At 38.9% G+C, this 23,006-nt stretch overlaps 1 protein-coding gene and 1 pseudogene across 3 annotated transcripts in view; one reads left to right on the top strand and one right to left on the bottom strand.

The window, feature by feature from the left end:
• Positions 1-23,006, top strand: part of RNF130 (ring finger protein 130) — a gene marked incomplete at its 3' end in the record, with an annotated part of 126,397 nt that overhangs the window by 41,107 nt on the left and 62,284 nt on the right. For both annotated transcript variants that reach the window (XM_084243195.1, XM_084243196.1), the window contains exon 3: positions 20,543-20,793. In XM_084243195.1, the coding sequence (XP_084099321.1) occupies positions 20,543-20,793 (251 nt within the window). The remainder of the gene's footprint in view (positions 1-20,542; positions 20,794-23,006) is intronic.
• Positions 5,501-5,894, bottom strand: LOC311177749 (non-histone chromosomal protein HMG-17-like; annotated as a pseudogene). Its single transcript has one exon. The product of its transcript is annotated as a non-histone chromosomal protein HMG-17-like (transcript).

Here is a 23,006-nt window from a genome sequence, read left to right as displayed (position 1 = left end):
TATGGCTTTGTAGTAGAGTTTGAAGTCTGGGAGTGTGATGCCTCCATTCCCTTCACACTGATTTCTTCTTAATAAAAACCAAAACATGAGGGCCTCCCCGGTGGCGCAGCGGTTGAGCGCTGGGTTGCGAAGCTGCCCGCGGCCTCTGTGGCACCGGTTCGATCCCCGGCTGCTCCCCGGCCACCGGCGGAAGGTCCCACATGGCGCGCAGACCTCTCCTGCCACCCGCTGCTCCCCTCAGCAGTGTACTTCGGTCCTTCTGCCTGCTCTGCTCCCCGCTCTGGCTCTGGTGAATTCTCTCACCCTCCCGCGCTTCTGACTGTACCCAGTGCATGTATAAACAAAACAAACAAAATAAATAAATAAAACATGCCTCTATAAAAAAAAACAAAACATGAAAAAAATGGAGGAGAAATTCAACCAAGCAAAATGTATTTTTTTCTTCCCTCATGATGTTGTTTTATGTGCACAATACTACTTAGAAAGTAACTGGGATGAGAGTCTTAAGTATGGGAAGAACTGGAGATCATAAGAAACAGATTCTAAAAAATTTTTTAATAAAATGACTGATTTCCTGTCTGTGTCCTTGAAATGTTTTTTCAGATATGTTCATAAATGACCCATGGAGGACATGTGTCCTACTTTTAGAGATTCCTGGTAAACATAGTGCGATCTCTGAGAGTAAAGAACTTGTTTTACTTTGATTAACTTTTGGTTTCCCAAGTTTATTTGACCATGTAACTTTTTATCACAGTTAAGGTTATAGCAACACAAACAAGGAAATTTAGGCAACAAGTTTAAGGATCCATTCTTAGGGAATGAAATCTTAGTAAGGCAAATGGAATGAAAGTATACATGAAAGCTGTAGAAGATAGCTTTATATTGTAATTAGCAAATAGAACATTAGCATAATGTGGGGAAGTAAATTAGTACAATATTTTAGAGAGAAAGTTGGCATTATTTGATATTATTAGAGACTATACATGTGATCCGGTATTTTCAGGCTGAGGTACACAGGCTATGGTACATTTCCAACTCTAATTTATGTATAGATCACCTGGGAATCGTACAGATTCTGAATCAGTAGGTCTGAAGTACAACCTGAGATTCTGTATTTTTAACAAATTTCCAGATGGTATTGGCCCATAAACTTTACTTTGAGAAAAAAAGAAGTAAAGACTAGAACCTGAGGTTTTGGTCCCAGATTTGCTGTGACATAGTTCAAGTTAATCCCTGTGTGGGAAGACCTCTTCTGACTCTAAATCTAGACTCTCTGGAAGACCAGGAATTCCTATTGTGGAGAACAACCACTATGTGCCCTTTTTATGAGCCGTCCCACATCCTACCTCCAATAATCTGCAAGCCAATTGGAGGTTTGTGTAATTACACAAGCATTAATAGCCCCTGTCTCTCATTTTTCCAGACTCTTGTTATGCTTGCGAGGGAAATACACACAGAAGTATTCATTATAGCATTGTAGCAGTGAATTACTGGAAATACGAGTGTGTCCGTCACAGGAGAATGGATTGTGACATATTTATATAGCAGTTGACTGTGAATGAACTAATGCCACATGCATTTACATGAATAAATCCCAAAAACATAATAATGAGTAAAAGAAAAAGTAAGTTGTAGAAGAATATATATAATCAAATATTATTTGAATAAAAGAAATGCAAAACCTTACTTGCTTTATAAATATGCATGTTGGTATTAAATAATAAAAACATACCAAATTTAAGCAAATGAGAAGTTTCAAACATCTATAGTGTTTCATTTCTTAAGCTGAGTGTTGAATACACAGATGTTCATATATTTTCTGTTATTTTTGGTCTTTGAAATATTTCCAAATAAAAATCATAAAAAAGAAAAACTTTGTAACGTATCTCTAAGGTAGGATTAAAAAGTAAATAGAGAAGGGTGATGAATTCAGCAAATGGTCTTCCCAGAAGAAAACAACTATAAAAATGGACTTAATTGACAAAAGCAACTATTTCGATATTCTGAACATCAACCGAGACATAAAACAGTCTGAGGTACATTTATGCTTTGAAAAATGCCAAATGCTTGGAATCTATGGTATTTGTCTAGGAATTGTTTCCCCACTCCCCAAACTATGTTAAATCGAGTTTCTGCCAGGTTAGGACAAGGACTGACCTGACAGCATGTTCTGTGGTGTGTAAAAAGGTAGGTGACATCTGTGCCAGACATCCATCCTTGTCTATAAAAGTGACTTCATGGGGTAGGCAAGTGGAGGAAGTCCAGAATCTGCATCTCTTAGTCTAAAATTGCAGGCAAGTATATCCTCCTTTGAGACCATATGCTCAGTGGCAGCCACTGGCCAGAAACTATCTACTCTTGGATAACCCTGAGAACATGTGCATGCACATAGGCGACTCAGAACAGGCTTGCAGAAAAATCCAGGATAGGATTGGAAAAGGCTAGAACTTTGATCCTTCTTCTGTGCCTACATACAGATCCATTGCAGAGTGCAGAAATCTTGAGGACCACCTATGTCCAGTAAGTGACTGATGACTTTGCAGGCACAATAGTAATCCTAGGAAGCTAGTCTTAAAAAGAAGGAGGTAAAGTAGATAAAAATGTGAATGGAGATGTCAGTGGCTGCACGCTACAAAGGAAACAAATTTCACAGGTTTAGCCCAGGCATGTTATCTGAACAAAACAAGCAGACAAGCCAAATACAATGGTTTCGTAAGGGGAAGGGGGAGGGATCAGAAATCAGAGTTACTGCAAGATATTGTCTAAAAAGTCCACTTTTCAATAAAAGATATGCAATGAAATATGAAAGTGATTCATACTAGGAAAACAATCTGTATAAACAGTTTATAGGTATAGGATATCCTCAGATGTTGAATTTAGCAGAGGAAAGACTTCAAGGTAATTGATAAAATTTGTTTAAAATTTAAAGGAAGCGAAATAAAGAGTTAAAGGAAAGTAAGGTAACAGTGAGTCAACAACTAGAACTTCTTGGTAAAAGATATAAAAACTATCAAAAGAGCCAAATAGAAATCATGGTATTGAAGAGTACAATATCAAAATTTTTTTAAATTTACTCTAAGATTGCACCAGCTAATTTAAAATGGCAAAGACTCAGTGAACCTGAAGATAGATCATTTGAAATTATCTAATCTGAACAGGTTAAAAAAATACTGAAGGGAAAGAGAACAGTCTCAAAGGCTTGTGGGACACTATCAAACATACTATATGTAAGTAGTAGAAATTTCAGAGGAAGAGACAGAGAAAAAGGAGCAAAAGTAATACTTGAAGAAATGATAGCTGAAAACTTTCTGAATTTGATATTTTGTAAATTGATAAGATGATCCTAAAAGAGTACTTATAATAACCCAAATAATTTTGAAAAAGGACTCCAAGATAAGTACTGACTTGATTTTGGTAATCAAGGCATTGTGGTATTGATTCAAGGATAGGCATTTAGACCAATGGACCAGAACTGAGGGTCTAGAAAGAAATACTTATTTGGTAATCCATTAACTTTTGGCAAAGGTGCCACAATTCAGTTGGGGAAAGATGGTCTTTTAAACAAAAGATGCAGGAACAATTATTATCCATGTGCAAAAAGGCAGAAGGGAGCTAAGACACTTACCTTACACTGTGTAAAAATTGCATCACAATAGCTATTAGACAAAGTGTAAGAACTACATAAACTTGAAGAAATTGTGGGATCATGGGACTTTGTGATTTTAGACAAAAAGTCCTTACATATGGTTCAAAAAAGTTAGATTTCATCAGAAATTTTAAAAATATATATCTTTTTTATTCAAAGGACACTATTAAGAAAATGAGAAGAAAGCCACAGACTGAGAGAAAATACTTGCAAATCATCTCTCTGATACTGGATTTATATGCAGAATATTGGGTTTATATGCAGAATATATATGAAAAACTTAAAAGTCAGTAATATTATAAACCTAATTTTACAGTGGTTGAAGGATTTAATGATTAGACATTTCATTAATTAGAAAAATGCAATCAAAGCAATGAGATGCTATTTCACACCCATTAGAATAACTATAATTTTAAGTCATATACCAAGTTTTTTTTAAAGATTTATTTTATTTATACAAGAATCGGGGTATATAGGCCAGATGTGCGGGAGGGTGAAAGGATTCACCAGAGACAGCAGGGAACAGAACAGGCAGACTGACAAAACACACTGCTGAGGGGAGCAGCGGGCGAGACAGGAGAGGTCTGCTCGCCATGTGGGTTGCTCTGAGGCCAATGGGGATGGAACCGGCACTGCAGAGGCTGAGGACAGCTTCATAGCACTGCGCTCAACCGCCTGCGCCACCAGGGAGGCCCCCATATACCAAAGTTTGTTGAGGATGTGGATAAACTGAAGCATTCATGCATTTGGGTAGCAACATAAAATGATACAACCAATTTGGAAGACATAGTTTCTTAAAAAGTTAAACAACATATATTTAACACGTGCCCAGTTGATTACTAACCTAGTGGGTCTGGGTGAGGAAGCTTTAAACCAGTGTCCCCATTCGTGAAAGAGAGATAGCATCTGCCTAATCTACCTACCTGTGAAGTTCTTTGAGATAATGAATTTGTTAAATTGTACAATTGTTATTTATTGTTCCTATGCCTGGGATGAGCAGTGTCTCATAATTATGAAACCAGTTTACCTGTTTCTTTAAGACTGGTACTGACCTCCACCCCCCGCCAAGTCAAACTTTATTAAAGATACTCTTCATAGAAAACAATCATGGCATTTAGGCCAGATATGGATAGACAATCATTAACAGAATACAACTTTCAAACTCCCCTCTTCAATGGACTACCAAAATCAGAAAGCCGCTATAAAACCCAGTGAATGGGAAAAGGATAGCATGAGGGTTGACATTTTACATTTAGTGTGTTGTTCAGCAGCTTTTCACAGGCTGACCCTGACTTTCAGGTAAGAGAATGAAAATAGCAGATTTTTCAGTCTGAAGATCCACAATCTAAAAAAGGAACCGCTGCTCTTTTGAGGGGTGCCATCTCAGTGGTGACACTGGAAAGCCCAGTTTGCCTGAAATACTGATAACCACTTTTTCGTAGTTAAATCTCAACAGGTCTCTCTGGGTGTAAGGGAGTCAAGTCTTTGCTGAAGGCAGAGAGGGAGAAGAGGACATAGAAGTGAATCTTAGGTTTCCCCACAAGGTATCTGTGCCAAGGTGGCTAATGTTTGTCAAAATCAAGGAATCCCTTCTCCTGGGAACCAAGTCTTTAAAAACTAGAGGGAAAGATTCTGCACACGGGAAACACACACACATCAAATCCAGCTTCAGAGACATTCTATTAGTGACATATGCCCTTCCCTAAAAAACAACAATGAAGTGTTCTGTGTGCTAACAACATAGGTTTAAAAAAAAAAAAAAAGTAAAACAAAATTTTGCACTTTTATAAAACGACTAAAAAGTTTTTCAAACTCTACAGTCACCAGAAGTACAGTTTCAAAAATACACACAATTCACATGACATCTCCAGCACCTGTAGTTTTCTGGACCTGGTCTGTTTCAGCATCTCCGTTTTCTGCAGGGTTATTCACATCTTTGCCAGCATCAGCTTTACCTTTTTTTTTCTTTTGGGTACCTTCTCTCCTTTCTTTGCCAGGACCTTGTTAGGCTTGAGCTCTGGCTTTGGATGAGCAGGTTTAGCAGGTGACCTTGTGGATCTACTCTGGTTTGTCCTTCACCTTGGCTTTATTTCCCTTAGCATTACTTAGTTTTCTCTTGGCCATAGTGGCAGTGGTGGCAGGATTAGGTGCTGGACATGGGTGCACAGGCCTTAGTAGGTCTGAGGATCATCTTGCCTCATCTTTTTTTTTTTCCATTTCTAATTCTAAGTATACTTTTTCTTCTCGTATTTCCTGTCCTTTTTCCATATAATTTAATTGCTTCAAATGTATTTAGTATAAAATAATTAATCAACAAGTGTTTAATTATATTTGCTATATGCCAAACATTTTGTGATAGACAGTCTAGGGAACTATAGAAGCATATGCAAGTGTATGTTCTTATGGAACATTTACTCTAATAGGAAGACAAATGCATGACGTACAGGGCCCATCGAGTGCTAGATGTTCACTGACTTAGTGTTACCTTGAAAGGGTTCCTAACTTTCAAGTCTGAAAAGCCCTTATAAGAAGACTTCATGGAGGTGACTCTCATTGTGCTGGACCCCTAATTAAAGTTCAGGGTTTGACCAGACAGAGTGGACACTCAAAGTCGGGGAACCACAGGAATCAAAAATATGCCTGGTGTAGACAGAGTCTGCGCGTGAATGATAGAAAATAGGCTGGGTCATTTGACAACAATCAGGATTTTGGATTCTGCATGCTAATTGGTCAACAGTTATTTTTTAAGTTACTCTTAGTTCTCCGTAAGTAAACAAGACACATAATAGCTGCTTTGTGGAGTTAAAATCAAGCAGAGAAGATAAACATTGATTTACAAATTGTAATTGTGGGAAGTCTTATGAAGACTGAAGTTCAAGGTATGAGAGGACTGCCTTGAGGAAATGAGGTTTGATTTGTAATTCAGGAGTTGAGTAGAGTCTTCTAGGTAGGAGAATCCTCATGGGTGAAGGCTCTGAGATGAGGAAAAAGCAAACTGTAAGAGATTTAACTTAAAGGCCTCATCTCAAAGCAGAAGTGCACACAAGACAAGGACAAGTAGTTAGGAACTGAGGATTTTGAAAGAAAAAAAGGAGGTGTGGATGCCCCCTTCCCACCTCTCGTCCCAGTGCTAAACTAATCTCACACCTGCTGCAACCACGGAAGTTGACAGCTGAATCCCTCTACCCAGTAGATAACCCTCTACTGTATCAAGCAATTAGAAGGCTGTTTCCTGGCCGCTTCTCTGCCACCTAAATAGGGGCCTGCCAAACCCAGAAAAAGCATTGGGTAAGAATGTGGAGGGGAGGGGATGAGTGGTAGCGAAGCAAGTTTCACCTGTGGTTGGGTGAGAAGCCACAGAAGGAATGGAAGCAGGAATGCCAGGGAAGACAGATATTAATAGAGTCCATGTTCAGGATCAGAGCTAGTGATTCTAGAAAGATCCCATTCAATGTAGTGTAGCCACACTAGATGAAGCCCTTCACCTCTGTAAACCGGATGAGAAGTGTAGTGAAGCTGTGCAGAATCGAATGTGCACAAAAGCACAAGCCTTCTCTGGCTCCCATCTTTTCAACCTGGCATTTCTTAACATTAAGTATCCAGAATTAGGGTCTTCTTTTAACTTTCCTGTGCTGTAGTGCTCTGCTCTTCTGTTTCTGCTTATACTCTGAAGAAGATCTTTTTGCTCTGAGAAGTGCTTGCCTTACTGGCTCACTAATGTGCTGCTGCAGCTCTTTTCCTCCACAGTCCCCCTTCTCTCCTTGTAGAGCAGGGCCACTTACGTGAAGCTCAAGGATCTTTGCATCAGAAGCACTGGACACCTCTCCCCCAATGTATAACTCAAATCTCAAGGGGTAGACCCAAAGAGCCATGTTTGATCCTTTCCCTGCTCACGTCACTTCTGTCCACCTACAAAGAAACCTTTGTGCTGTGCACTGTAATATAAATCAGTGCTATTAGTGCATGACTGAGGGGTACCTAAAGACCTCAAACTCTTTAGGGATGCACTCTGAAAGGGGTCCAGCCAACTGCCACACAAAGCAAAAGAAGCAGACCACTTAGTGTGAAAGATATTTAATAAAATTAGTGTACATAGAAAAGAAAGAATATTCTAATAAAACTCCAAAAATTACCTATATTTCCTTGTAGGCGCATGCACAACCATTCAGCCTTGGCCCAAAGTGGAGCCACTGAGGCCTGAAAGCTTGCCACAAGTCTAAGGTACCCTCTGGCAAGGAACCCCAAAAAAGAGGTTAGGCAGGTCCCAGTGAGCTGGAATAGGAAAGAGAGAAAATTCAAAATATAGCACATAACCTATAATGAGGTCGAGATAATGGCTACCATTGTCTCCATTAAGGACCAAAAGCAGCCTCCCCACGTGTCTCTTTTCCAAGTCTCTCCTCCATGTGTCTCCTTCAAATCCCTGGGTGCAAGTCAAAGCCAGAGAGAGAGGCCTTCTGAGTTATAGAGGTCCATGTGGCCACTCAGCTTTGACCCCTAGTTCTCAGTAGCTCCACCACCACTCCCCTTGGGAAGTGTGGTTCATGGCATACCACGGTGGCTAAATTGTAAGTGGGTTTGGGAAAAATGGCACATGTTCTATGCGCTACCCTCTTTAACAGTGAGAGTCAAAAACAAAAGACCCCTCTAGATGACTCTGCTTGGTGAGTTTCCAATCCAGAGTCCATAAGTCTTCACAGCCCCTTTTGGTAACTCTTTGAGATACTTTTTCCTTTTATGTTGTCATTATTTGCATACTTAATTGACTGGAGGGAAAGAAGTGCAAGTGTCTTTAAAATTTGTGTCTTACCTATTTTCTGCAGTGGCTAACAAATTACCATGAAAAAATTAAGTTACGTGTTGCATTGAGATGACTTCATTAAGAGCCTTAGTTTTCCTAAGCTTTCTTTTCATTTAAAGATATATTTCTATACCTAATATAACTAACTTTAAAATTCCATGTGGTCGAATGTAAGTATTTTGTTTTCCTGCCTTGTCAGCAGTGTTTCAAGAGTTTGATCTTGTTTGTTCTAATGAGTGCCCTTCATCTGATAACTGAAGGACATCTACCCAATGCAGCGTCTATGACATCATCCACAGGAAAGACAGCTCAATTTGTGGTTTTGTTTGTTATCTCTAGTTAGCAAAATGAGTTCTTTAAAATGTAGTTAGCGGATATGTGGTAGTATATAAGGGGAAGTTATGGGCCCTTGGATAGTTTAAATTAATGCACATTTATCTGAAAATTAAGGATTTATTTTCCTGGTTTTTAAAAATTTATGTGGGCTTTACTGTTACTGTTTAATAGCCTTAAATTGGTCAAATAATTATCAAATTGGAAATCTCTTTTATATTTTTATTTATATGCCTGTAAGAGTGTGAGCTTTCTTCATTTTGTTAGAGGTAAGATTAAGTAATTCATATAAATATGGGACCAAATAATAATGATGCTTTTCAGCCTTTATATCAATCAGCAATATCACATGTTTCTTCTTGTTCCTTTGGCTGGTTGAACAGATTTAGTTGAGGGGTTATTTATCTTTTTTCCATTGTATTCTTTTTTTTTAAAAACTCATGTTAACTCTGGACCTCCCCTCGTGGCACAGCGGTTGAGCGATGAGCTGTGAGGCTGCCTGCAGCCCCTGCAGCACAGTTCAATCCCCGGCTGCCTGCGAGGTTCCCACATGGCGCGGCAGACCTCTCCTACCGCGCCCGCTGCTCCCCTCAGCAGTGTGTTTCATCGGTCTGCCTGTTCTGTTCCCCACTGTGGCTCTGGTGAATTCTCTCAACCTCCCGCACTTCTGACTGTAACCAGTGCTTGTATAAATAAATAAATCTTAAAAAAAAAAAAAAACTCACATAACTCTTACTAACTAGCAATGAGTAGAAAAATATCAGTTTGTAATATATAGAAAATTAACTCGTAACTTTTTTAAATCATATTTTATGACAATAAGTAAATCACATATTGCAAAATATATTTAAATATTAGTAATTTGGGTCACTTAATGTAAATCTGTTTTTAGTCTAAAAGCCCATCCAAGAAAATGAATAATATAACAATGATACTATTTTTTTTACTGCTCAAAGTTTTTAGGTTCTGATGAATATGGATTTTTAATTATCTCAAAAAAGATACAGCCTGCAGTTTTATTATAGTGCTATAGCAGGAAACAACGTTTTAATTGTATGCTTCTTTTTGCCTAAGTTTGCAAAAATTTCTCCTTTGTGTACCAGGTAATCCATTCATTTTTTAAATTCATGATTATTAAAAACATCTAAAGCTAAATCACTTAAGCTGTGACTTTTTAAAAATAAAAATATCTTTTAAAACAACCGATTCCTCCTAAATAACTTCTACATAAATTCTGAATTTTTCCTTTATTTTTCTAAATGGTAAGTGGAAGTGGAGGGCCCCTCCCTCTGTCAGATGATTGAGACAATTTACCTACTAGCCTTCCTGTCTAACTTAGACATTGCAAGCTCCTCAGTGAACTCACTCAATTTACCTGTTTATCAATCCTGTGCTTCTCCTTTCCTAAGCTCTAGCAGAGGAGGGAGCTAGCATATTATTAAAAATCTGCAAACATGGGCCTCCCCAGCGGTGCAGCGGGTTGAGTACAGCGCTGTAAAGCTGTCCACAGCCTCTCCAGCACAGGTTCGATTCCTGGCCAGCCAAGGAGATACCCAACAGGAGCAGACCTCTCCTGTCTCGCCTGCTGTTCCCCTCAGCAGTGTTTTCAGTCCATCTGCCTGTTCTGCTCCCCGCTTTGTCTCTGGTGAATTCTCTCACCCTCCCATGCTGTGACCTGTACCCCAGTTCTTGTATAAATAAAATAAATCTTTTAAAAAAAATCTGCAAACATTTTGAATACTGGCTTAGAAGTCAGTTCCATTGATTACAGATAGAAGATATTTTTTACTTGCTAGTTGTTCATATTGTTATAGGACAGGGAGAGGGGCAGCCCAAACCCCGCAAACCTGCCTATTCTACATGGGTTCTGCCATCCGCCGCATCAACACAAAACATAGGAGACTTTAATGGGAGGGAACTTTAATAAAACTAGGAAACAATACAGGTAAGGCAAAGAGTCTAGTTTCTAAATGAAGCATCCAGAGTTACCCGTCCCCTCGTGGGTAAAAGTCCATCCAAATGGGATTGGCCCAGAACAAGGCCCCAAAGCCTGCTACAAGTCTAAAGCATCTTCCAGTGGGGACCCACAGAAAAGGGTCACAAACAACTGGACAAGCCCGGAAGGAAAAGAGCAAAATCAACATCAAGATAAAAACTGCCATTGTCACCTCCCCATGGGTCTCACCCACATCTGTGTCACCTAGTCCACGACCAAAAGACAAGCGCAGTTTCTTCACGTGTCTCTAGGCTCCATGCGCCTCCTCCAGGTCTCCTTGCTCCATCCTGCGTCCTTCCTCAGTCTCTTCTTCAGCTTCTTCTCTCCCTGCTCAGCTCCACCCTCCCTTGGGTGGGGCAGGGAACCTCCCCCTTTCCTGGGGACCACCCTGTTACAATATGATGATTACCTGAACTTAAGAGTTGCAAACCCAGAATTCATCCCATGGGTATCTGTTGCTACCAGAGACAATGTAGCCTAGTGAGGATCCTTTACTCCTTGATTGATGCTTTACAGTGCTCCTCAATTCAGGTCTTTCTTGTTGGGGGGTCAGTAAGTGAGTGGTATTTTACACTGGAAAGTTCTTTTTTGCAGGAATGTGATATTACAGATGTTTAGCTTCACAGGCCCATGCCTATTGAATGCCAGTGGCACCCTCCATGTTTGTGATAGTATAAAACCACCCCAAAGATTCCAGATGGACAGTCCCTAAAAGGACACTTCTGCCCCTGTTCTGCCCCTGTCAAAGTCTGGTAAGTCTAAGGAGCCTTTAGAAGGGAATGAAAAGGGGCCCTTAACTGGTGAGGGGAATGGAAATGGCAAAAGTAATGATAAAGGAAAAAAAAATCGCTTTATAATGATCCACATCTTAACACTTCTGGTGTATACTCCTTTCAGTAGTTCCACTTGTTGTCATTTCCCTTTGAACCAGCAATGTAGTTCTGCTGGTGATGAATTCTCTCATCATATATTATATCTAAAAATGTATCTCCTTTTTTTGCCATTGTTTTTCAAGGACATAGATATAGAATTCTGGGTTGCCAGTATTTTCCTTTCACAGTTTTAGAAGTGTTGTTTCTGTTTTCCAGCCTCCATTTTTTCGGATGAGAAGTTGTTATCTTTTATTTAATGTCTGATTTTTTTCAATAAACTTTGAATTTTAGAGCAGCTTTACATTTATGGAGAAATTGTGAAGATAGGACAAAGAACTCCCTTTGTATCCAGCTTCCTTGTTATAACATATGGGTTGTGAGAAAACCCATGATGTATATTTTTCTCTGAAAAAATGTAGAAAAAATGTGTCATGACTTCTCTGACAACCCAATATTATTAATATTTTATATTAGTATGTTACATTTTTTATAATTTGTAAGGCAAAATTGATACATTATTATTAACAAACAAAAGTCCTTATTTTTATTCACATTTTCTTCCCTTTTATGTAATGTCTTGTGTGCCAAATGCCATGCAGGTATACTATCAGTCTACTCTATTTAATCTTTTTTTTTTTAATTTTTATGTTTTTCTCATGATTAGACTGGGAATATGGATTTTTGGGAAGCAAAACTGCAGTGATAAAGTGCAGTGTCATCACATAATATTTAAGAGTACATACTTACCATGAATGATCAATGTCACTGTTGACTTTGACCACTGACTGAGATAGTGTTTGTCAGGCTTCTCCACTGTGAAGTTCTTTTTTTGTCTCTTCCATACAATACCTTAGAAGGAGATTACTTTGCACAGACCACATTTAAGGAATGGGGAGTTAAGGTAACTTGTTATACACTTTATTTAAAATTATTCTGTAGGGATTGTTTGTGTTTTCTCTGTTTTTTACTTGATATGTATGGATTCATGGATTTTTAGATTTTAATACTACCTCATTTTTGTTTTTGCTCAAGTTATACCAGCCTTGACCATTAGGAGTTCTTTTGGTTGGCCCCTGTGTCCTTTGACATGCTGCCATTACTAGAAGTGTTATTTTTTGGTTAGCTTCTTGAGCGCTTCTTTCCTTCTGTTGCTATAAAATGATCCAAGCTCATCTTGTATATGTTTCCTGTCCCTGTCCCAGCATTAACCATTTCTTTAAGAAAAAAGTTTCCATTTATTGGAGAATGTCATTTGAATCCTGTTTATTAGGTGTGTTTACTACTATTGAGGTTTTGTTTCTTTGGACCATCTAAGCTGACAGAGCAAGAAAATATATGTGTATATATTAAACCCTGCCTTTATACACATCTGCATATTTCTACGTGTAATCACCTGTGTCTGTATTAAGCTAAGAATGAGTTCAGACTTATGTCTCCAATTCTAATCCATTACTGCCACATGTATTATTCTGGCTTCTTCCCTTTGCTTTTCTGTAAAATCCTACTCCAAAGGTGAGAAACCTGGCTCCCACCATCCATTTTGTTAGATGTTCAGTTCACTTACTCTTAAACATAAATAACAGATTCGAAGACTTAGAGTGCTGGTGTTTGGTGTAAAAGTTAATGGGGGCCACTTTCCTCTCTACTTAAATCTTCCCTGGTTGGAATGCCTAACTCTATACTTAACCTTTCTTTCTCTACCCATTTATAATTATTTTATCAAAAACTTACTCAAAAAAAAGTATAGGGGCCTCCTGGTTGCACCGGGATTAAAGGCTCAGCACTATCAAGCTATCCCCAGCCACTGCAGCATGAGTTCAGTCCTCGGCCAGGGAGCTGACCCACATGGCACAGCATACCTCACCTGTCTTGCCTGCAGCTCCCCTCAACATCATATTTCAGTAGATCTGCCTGTTCTGTTCTCCACTCTGTCTCTGGCGAATCCTCTTACTGTCCGTACCTCTGGCCTAGAACCCAGTTCTTGAATGTGTAAATAAAGAAAACAAATCTTTAAAAAAATAGAAAAGTATAGGTATCTCAATTTGAAAATGATACAAAACTAGGTGGATCTTAGAACACACATAACAAAAACAAAGTACTCATTAAGTCAACCTGCAAATGAGATCTAAAAAATTAATAACACAGATTTGTAGACACCTGGCTTGAATAGTAGTTCAAGTGGCATCCTGTAAGCTCTATCATTAATATGTGCCATGTCTGCTGAAAAACTATTGAAATCTTGGGCTGTAGCCCTGTGAACATGATATTCAGATGCAGGGAGACATTAGTCTCATGTTACTCTTGATATTGGCAATATTGTTTGCAGTTTTAGCATTTTGTTTTAATAAAGATACTGAAAAACTAATGTTCAAAAAATAGAACAGTGTTGTATCAACACAATTGAGATATCAAATAATGATAGTAACTATTTTAGCTCATTAAATAAAATACTCATCTAAAAAGTAAAAAATGTGAATTGAAAGTTTGGTGAGGAATGGAGTTTACCTAGTCTCCTAAGTACCTCCCTACAGAGTACCAATTAATTACAAAGGGGAGAAAGAGTAAGTTCACAATGGAAGTGCCTGGGGGATAACACTTTTTTTTTTTTTTTATAGAGGCATGTTTATTTATTTTATTTATTTGTTTGTTTTGTTTATACATGCACTGGGTACAGTCAGAAGCGCGGGAGGGTGAGAGAATTCACCAGAGCCAGAGCGGGGAGCAGAGCAGGCAGAAGGACCGAAGTACACTGCTGAGGGGAGCAGCGGGCGGCAGGAGAGGTCTGCGCGCCATGTGGGACCCTCCTCCGGTGGCTGGGGAGCAGCCGGGGATCGAACCGGCGCCCGGCGCCGCAGAGGCCGCGGGCAGCTTCGCAACCCAGCACTCAACTGCTGCGCCACCGGGGAGGCCCACACTTTTATTGAATGATTAAAGCAAACTCTATCAGGAATGGGATAGATCAAAACTGGGCGTCCCCTCATCATGTGCACTGAGAAAAGCACAGAATCACTTCTGTAATGTTGCTGCCAGTAGTGTAAGGCCTAGTCCAAAGGAAACACCAGGTAAATCCAGAGTGAGGGAGAGTCTACAGAAAAACTGGGCTGTCATCTCAACAGTGTGAACATCAAAGAACAGCTCAGAGACTGCTTGACTGATGGAGACTGAGGTGGACAACTCGTTGCAGTGAGTGGCTCTGATATGAGCTGCCTTTAAGGGCATATTTTGTGGAAGTTAGGGAAAATTGAATGGATACTCAGTAGTAATGCGTCAGTGCTAATTTTCTGATTTTGGTGGTGTTTATAAATGTTTTTTGTCTTTAGAAGAATACACAGTAAATATTTGGGGGTGATGAGTCTATAGGGGTTTTCTGTACTATGTTGAAGCTTGAATCAGGTAACTCCTAAAAGCTCTTTTAACTAAAAGATTCTGTGAAACTCTGCTGACAAATGACTTGTCATCTTAATTACCCACCACATACACCTCTGCTTTTCTTCATAAAGGAAGAAAGTGGCTTTCTCTTCTATGCCACTCTTTTTTTATGACGTGGAAATTTTTTCCATAAGTGCATACAACCAGAAGATAATATAAAGAAACATGTTTGAATGCTGAACAGTGAGACTTTGCTTTGCTTATGTGAAACTGAAGAGCTTCCTGTCCCAAGGAATAAAAGAATGCAGACTCAGTAAACCCTTTATCTTTTTGAGGGCAAACTACAGTCACGTATCTTCAGAAGTTATCAAGTGATGGGAATCTCTCATTGGTTCATACATTGAGTTCCCATATGTCAGTCTCGTGGCAGGAGATTCAAGATCAAGCTTCAGAAAAATTGCAAGTTAGTCTACATTGTGAATCTTCATGGACAGTGACTGGATGCTGTGGTCCCGGCCTGCTTTCAAATCAGTATACTTTCACAGTGGCAGAACTTCACCTTTGGTTGTCATGTTCCACACCATGCCCCTCCTTATAGCCACTCACTTTCCTGTCTGTCACTCCTCCACTTTCATCAGAGGTCTTGACTGATTAGCCATATATAGTTCTGCCATCATCCTGACCAACTCAGAATCCAAGTAGAAAGTGAACACCCTAACCTGTAATTCATTTTTTGGGGGTCCTTCAGCCATTGCATTTTACTTCACCAAGAACCTGACCCTGCCTGCAGCTACTTCCCTGGGTCTCATTATCTTTGAAATTGTTCTATTTCTTGAGTTTCAACTCCAGTTTTGTTCTCTGACCATTGCCTCTTCCCCTTCTCTCTCTCTTCTCCTATCACTGGGTGGTCTTGAAGCTTCTAGTTCCTCAAGCCCTCTCCATTTTTGCCCAGTTATCTCCTGACTTCAGTCTTATTTCTGCTTGGACCTCATTAGACATGTTTAGTCACTTTGAAACAACATTGTGCATAGACAACTTGTTTGCTTTCTTCATTTGGTTAACAAGAAGTATCCACCATCACATAACTCCCAGTTACCTTGTGTCTCAGGTTAAGGAGTTAGAATTTTATTTAGTTGACAGATGGGACATATCAAAGGCTTTTGAGCAGAGGAGTGACATCACAAATGTGTGTTTTAGAAAAACCACTGACAAATCTCAGCAGGATATCTAAAATGGATATAACTTTTCATCTGCATTTGTCAGAATCATTGCTGTATTCATTTCATGAAAGAATATAGCATCTTTTTTCTCTATTGAGTTCTGTTAACAGGTCAGTAAAGGGAAGAATGAATACTAAGTCATTAGGTCATGAGAGTATTGCTGATAAACATTTGAGAAGGACTTAAATCAAGACAGGGGCAGTGAAGAAAAGCCCTCAGGTCATGAACAGATGAACTCATTGAGACAAAGCACAAAAGACGTCCTAACCTTATGCAGAGTGTTACAGAAACTCCTAGGTCTTCCCTCACTATCAGCCATTCTGGAATTTTCAAGTAACTTTAATCTCTTTCAATTAACATGTATGGTATTCTGATTTGCATATAAGTCATTGAATTCTACAGGAATAATTCTCAAGCCACTGACAGAAAGTATAGAAGTATCATTGCAAAAACTTAACGTGAAAATGTAGCATCCCCAGAATGCATTTTTTCAGTGGGAAACTTCCTAAAATTATCTGAGTTTTGATTTCTTAAAACTTTGGTAGTTGATCTGAACTTAACAAGTTAATGTGTTAAACCATAAAACCTGATAAATGGGATTTTGCATAAGGGTTGTTTTTTTAAAAAGTTTTGAAAAAAGCTTATAGTTAAGAAGTGAGAAAACAAAGTAAAACCACCTCTCTCCATTTGTGGTTTGTGCATAGACAGCTTGTTTGCTTTCTTCTTGGATCTGCCTTTCCTTTTGGTTAAAGGATCAGCTGCCCAACTGAACTGGATTTGACTTGCAATGCAGCCCTAAGAGGGAGGAATGGAGGGATTTTTCAAATACTTCCCAGTTGGCCATGGGTGTGAACAGAGGATGGTCTGAAAAGCTGGAGTTCTCTTGTAAACCAGCTCGTGCCTGAGTGCTTCCCAAGATAGTGGAGAGGAATTACAAGGAATCAGTAGGGGCTTTGTGGTTTCCCCTTGAGAATATCTTCCTGTAAGGCTTCCCTGGTCCCTCAGGGGTTAAAGTCTCAGCACTATCAAGCCAGCCCCAACCACTGCAGCAAGAGTTCCATCCCCTGCCCAGGGAGCTGACCCACCTGGCTCAGCAGACCTCTCCTGTCTTGCCCACTGCTCCGCTCAGCAGTGTGTTTCAGTAGATCCGTCTGTTCTGCTCCCCACTCTGTCTCTGGTGAATCTTCTTACCACCTACACCCCAGTTCTTTCATGCATAAATAAATAAAAATCTTTAAAAAAAGAATGTCTTCCTCTACTTTCTATGAGTAGTAAGAATACAAGTAGAATAAGCTGAGTAAGCTGCAGCATTTACTGAACATCTGCCATGAGCATCATTTTTTGAAAATGGTCTTTTTGGTAACCAGCCCCCATCCTGAAGCTATCCCATAGTCCACCAAGAGTCACTTCATTAGAACAAAAGGCACTCCTATCACCTAGGAAATTATAAGAGATGCAGGAACTCTGTCAAGGATCAGGGTCAAGACCAAATATTAGAACTCTTGCTCCTAATGTTCTTATCACTTAGGAAATTGCAAGGAGCTTAGTTCCAGAATCCAATGGCAGAGACCAATATGTATGGTTCTATTATTTCACAGCAGGTAATTTTCCTTTCTTTTAGAAAGGTGAACATTAAGGAACGTTGATCATAGTATGTGCTCAATAAATATTGTTGAATGGATGATTGAAATAATTAGCTTCTTTTCCCAAACAGCTTTCCTATTAAAATTAGGTGGCGCTCATTTAGTGTTCTTTGAACGAATGAGATTACATGGACTGGTTCCTTTGGCTACCTGAGCAGCTTTCCCTCCTCCTTTCCAGCTTGAGTCATCCAGAGGGAGCCTCAGAACTGATTGCTAAAACTGTTTGTACCTGGTGTGATTATAAAGCAATGAGACTGATTGTCATGTGTAGTTTGTGGGATCCGTCTCAGTTACTTTATAGCCATACCTGGTATCTTATACCACAGATCATTGCCTGTCAAACAACATTTTAGAGGCTCAAACCTAAGGTTACTAAAGGAAAATTTAAAATGGCTTAGCATTATCATGATTTACTCTAACTTACTAATCAGAACTCTTATTTCAGAAAGATAATTAGATGTTAACTTTGTTTCTTGCTTTAATTTTGCAGTTCTCTTTTTGGTTTTGTATTTTTAATCAATGTTCTGATTAAGTGGCTGACACAATTTAAAATATGGTAATACAAAGGAGATATGTTCCGCTGAGTTAAAATTTTTATAAAACCTTTTTTATTCAGTTTCTTTTCAGATATATGTAGTCTTTTGACTTGATGTAATACAAGAGTAACCTTTTTTTGCTATATATGATAAGTGAAACATAAATAATCAGTATTACTGTTCATAGAAGAAGCCTTTGAAACGATAATTTTGGGGGGGTTGTTTGTTTTGGCTGTTTATAATGTCAAAACCTTATTCAAATTTTAATAAGTAGTCATATTTTTTTCTTTCCCAAAATGCTCATTCTTTTTCCTCTGATCTCCAGAGTCTTAGGGGCTCTTAGAAGAAGGAAAGTTGCAGGTTGCCACAGGCAGCTGTAGCTATTGAAAGGACGATCCACCGACAACTAGATTGATGGCAGAAAGGCTTCTCTCTTTCCTTAAAAGAAAGTGGGAAAGCCTCTGCAGCACCGGTTCGTTCCCCGGCCGCTGGCAAGGGTCCCACATGGCACACAGACCTCTCCTGCCGCCACTGCTGCTCCCCTCAGCAGTATATTTCATCTGTCTGCCTGTTCTACTCCCCGCTCTGGCTCTGGTGAATTCTCTCACCCTCCCACACTTCTGACTGTACCCAGTGCTTATATAAATAAATAAATAAATCTTTAAAAAAAAAAAAGTGGGAAAGTATTCTCTTTGCAGATGAGGGTAGATGGAAATTAACTTTAGTTTGTGGTCATGGCAGAACATGTTGGTATTCACAGGAAGCTGAAAGTGTTTTGATGTCAGTTAGTCCAGAATATTAAGCTTTGGTCATGTCTCAGAAAGAGTTTCATTTCCAGAAGGGCTCTGGGGTCAACTGGAAGGGAGCCTTCCTCCAGTCAGTTGTAGTTCATTATTAATAAAATAGAATATTCCACCATTTAGAATTTTGCTGTTAGAACGCCTACTGAATTTGTGTCCTAAGTGTCAGAGATGTTATAAAGCCTGCATTGCATATCCTGTATGTTTTTCTACTCTTTGTACTAACTCTATTCCTTTGTACTAGTCCTGCACAAGGTAAATGTTCCACAGATGTTTCTAAGAATGGTTTGTGCACAAGTACCAATTTTAATATATATAGCAATGCTTTTCTACATTTTCTTAAGGAGTTGGGACTGTCTGATGAGTTTTTTTTTAATAAATTTTTTTTAAAAAAAAAAGATTTATTTATGCAAGAACTGGGGTACAGACCAGAGGCATGGGAGGGTGAGAGAATTCACAGAGACAGAGTGGGAAGCAGAACAGGCAGATCTACTGAAATACACTGCTGAGGAGAGCAGCAGGTGAGACAGGAGAGGTCTGCTGCACCAGGCGGGTGGCTCCCTGGCCAGCCAGGGATTGAACTCATGCTGCAGTGACTGCAGATAGCTTCACAGTGCTGTGCTTAACCCCTTGCACCACCAGGGAGGCTCTACTTAATTATTTTTTTAAGATGTGTTTATTTATGTATTCAAGAACTGGAGTGTAGGCCAGAGTATAAGGGGGTTAGAGGATTCTTCAGAGGCAGAGTGGGGAGCAGAACAGGCAGATGGACCAAAGGTACTGCTGAGGGGAACAGTGGGCAAGACAAGAGAGGTCTGCTGCGCTGTGTGGGTATCTCCCTAGCCGGTGGGGAATCGAACCTGCGCTGCCAAGACTGTGGACAGCTTCAAAGCATGGCACTCAACCCACTGCACCACTGGGGAGGCCCTCTTACTAAGTATTTTTTAAGATGCAAAAGATTTTACAGCAAAACCCTGCCATGATTTTATCACATTTTTATTGCTGTATAATACACTTTATACTGTCTATTGTCACATTTGGCTGATTTAATAGTCTATTTTTTAAATATAGTTGTAAAGCGAGTTAATATGGTTCTTAACTCTGCAGTCATCTCATGCTTAAAATCTGTTTACGTTTTAAGTACTGTGCAACAAAGTCTGTGTTCCCACTTGATGCCAGCATACCCAACTGCAATTTTACTTTATTTGAAAAATTGAATCTGCAAGCTTGCCATTAGCAAAAATTCCTAGGTAGCATTTTTGTATATTTGATGTTCCTGTAAATTTTAAATGTCACTTGAGTATATATATTTATTTTACATTACAGGCACTGGAGATATTATTGCCGTCATGATTACAGAATTGAGGGGTAAGGATATTTTGAGTTATCTGGAGAAAAACATCTCTGTACAAATGACAATAGCTGTTGGAACTCGAATGCCGCCAAAGAACTTCAGCCGTGGCTCTCTAGTCTTCGTGTCAATATCCTTTATTGTTTTGATGATTATTTCTTCAGCTTGGCTCATATTCTACTTCATTCAGAAGCTCAGGTACACAAATGCACGCGACAGGAATCAGGTGAGCTGCTCTATGGTGATTGATGCCTGCCAGTCATAATTCCTGGATACATGTGTGTCATATATAATGCAAACATTTTTTCATTAAAAAAATGTTGTGACCTTCAGTCATTTACTATGTTGAGAACTACACAAATATTTTATATAAAATTTTAATGATGTTTTAAATGCCTAAATGGGAAAATTAATACATTTATAATGATCAGTTAGGATATTCTAGGTAGATGGTTAGCATAATGTCATAATAAGATCTAGCTAATTGTAGTAATTTGAAGAAATATCACAAAGTTGCATTTTAAACTGATAACACTGGTAGTCAGTGGTAAGGGGAGTGGGGAAGATGGCCTTTTGTTCTATATGAATTTTTTTCCATATAATTTGAAGTATTACCCCAACTCAGAATAAATAAATCAACTAAAATTCAATCCCTCTCCAAGTGCTGCCATGGAGTGAGGATAAAGTGGGGAAGAGATCTGTCTAGATAGTCCCACTAGAAATTCCCATTGATGAACACAGACTGAGCACTCAGAGGATTTTGGTTGAATGAATAAAAGACTCAAGAAACAGTATGCTGCCCTGTACCGGAGGGTCTGAAGATGTGAATTTTCTCAGTTTGTTACTTAGGTTTGCTTAATGTGCTATAGAAAGAATGTTCACAGCCCCAGTCTAGACATTTCTTGTAGGAAATTAAGAAATAAATTGTTTGGGCCTACCTGGTGGCGCAGCAGGTTGAGCGCCGTGCTGTGAAGCTGTCCTCAGCCTCTGCAGTGCAGCTTTGATCCCAGCCGGCCGGCGAGAATCCTACATGGCGCAGCAGACCTCCCCTGTCGTGCCCGCTGTTCCCCTCAGCAGTGTATTTCTGTTGTCTGCCTGTTCTGCTCCATGCTGTGTTTCTGGTAAATCCTTTCACCCTCTTGCACCTCTGGACTGTACCCCAGCTCTTGTATAAAAATAAATAAATCTTTAAAAAAAGGAAAGAAATTGCTTGGAGAGTGGTTTGAAGCCAGTTTTTTATGCCATACATTCATCTCCTTACATATAGAACATCCAGATCTCTGTGGGCGAGTTAAAATTTTCATCTTTCCTCATTCTATGAAAGGATACAGACTTTGGTGTGGAATAGATCTAAGTTCAAATCCTGGCCTTACCATCAGTTTATCATGTTCCCTCGTGGACTTTTTATCTGGGTTCTCAACTTGTTCTTCATCTGAAAATAAATGTAAGAGATCTGAAATCTATAACTTACTCAATATTTATGCCAGGCTTTGTGCAATGATTCTGCACACCTTTTAAATTTATAATTTTTATTAAAATAAAATAGAATTTTATAATTTCCGACTTAATAGAAATATTATGTGTATAGTAATAGAATGCTATATAAATGGATTCCCATAGAACCTAACCTATATAATTTGGATATCTTAACCTAACATATGTCCATTGAAATCCCTCCAAGTTGTATCTGCAGTTCTTTCCTTTTTATTACTGGGTAATATTCTGTGACTTGGATTCTAATTTCTGGCTGTTGTAAATGAAGTAGGTATAAGCCTTCATATTCCAGTTTTTGTGTGAACATGAGTTTTCATTTCCCAGAGATAAATATTAAAGAGTGTTAATTTCTGATCTATTGTGGTAAACATTTAATTTTGTAAGAAACTACTATATTCTTCCCCAAGTAAGTGTACCATTTTACTGGTCCCCCTGGAAATGTGTGCCTAATCCAGTCCTCTGCATCCTGAGAAGTATTTGCTGCTTTTACTTTGGTCATTCTCCTAGGTGTGTGGTAATATCTGTTGCATCTCCATATTGGCTACTGATATCAAACATCTTTTCATGTGCTCATTTGCCATCTACATATCCTCTTTAATGAAATGTCCTTTGTTCATTTTCTTTTTCAAACTGTGTTTCTTGAGGTAAAGTTACTTTACACTGTTTTATCTGCTTTGGAGATTGTAGGTTTAAATTTCTACAGATATATGTTTTTATACCATGCCCACTTGGACTGTGGTTTTCTGTTGAGTTTTCAGTGTTCTTTATATATCTAAATACAAGTCTTTTGTCAGATATTAGGTTTGCAAATATTTCTCCCAGTTTGTATCTTCCTTCATGGTCTTTGGAAAAATAGGTGAATTTTGATGAGGATTAATTTATCAATTTTTCCTTTTATTGATCGTGCCTTTTTTTTTTTTTTTTTTTTTTTAGTCAAGTCTTAAG

The sequence above is a fragment of the Talpa europaea genome (genome assembly GCF_964194135.1).
Source record: "Talpa europaea genome assembly, chromosome: 9".
Classification (NCBI taxonomy): domain Eukaryota; kingdom Metazoa; phylum Chordata; class Mammalia; order Eulipotyphla; family Talpidae; genus Talpa; species Talpa europaea.
This window is presented reverse-complemented; position numbering and strand designations above follow the sequence as displayed.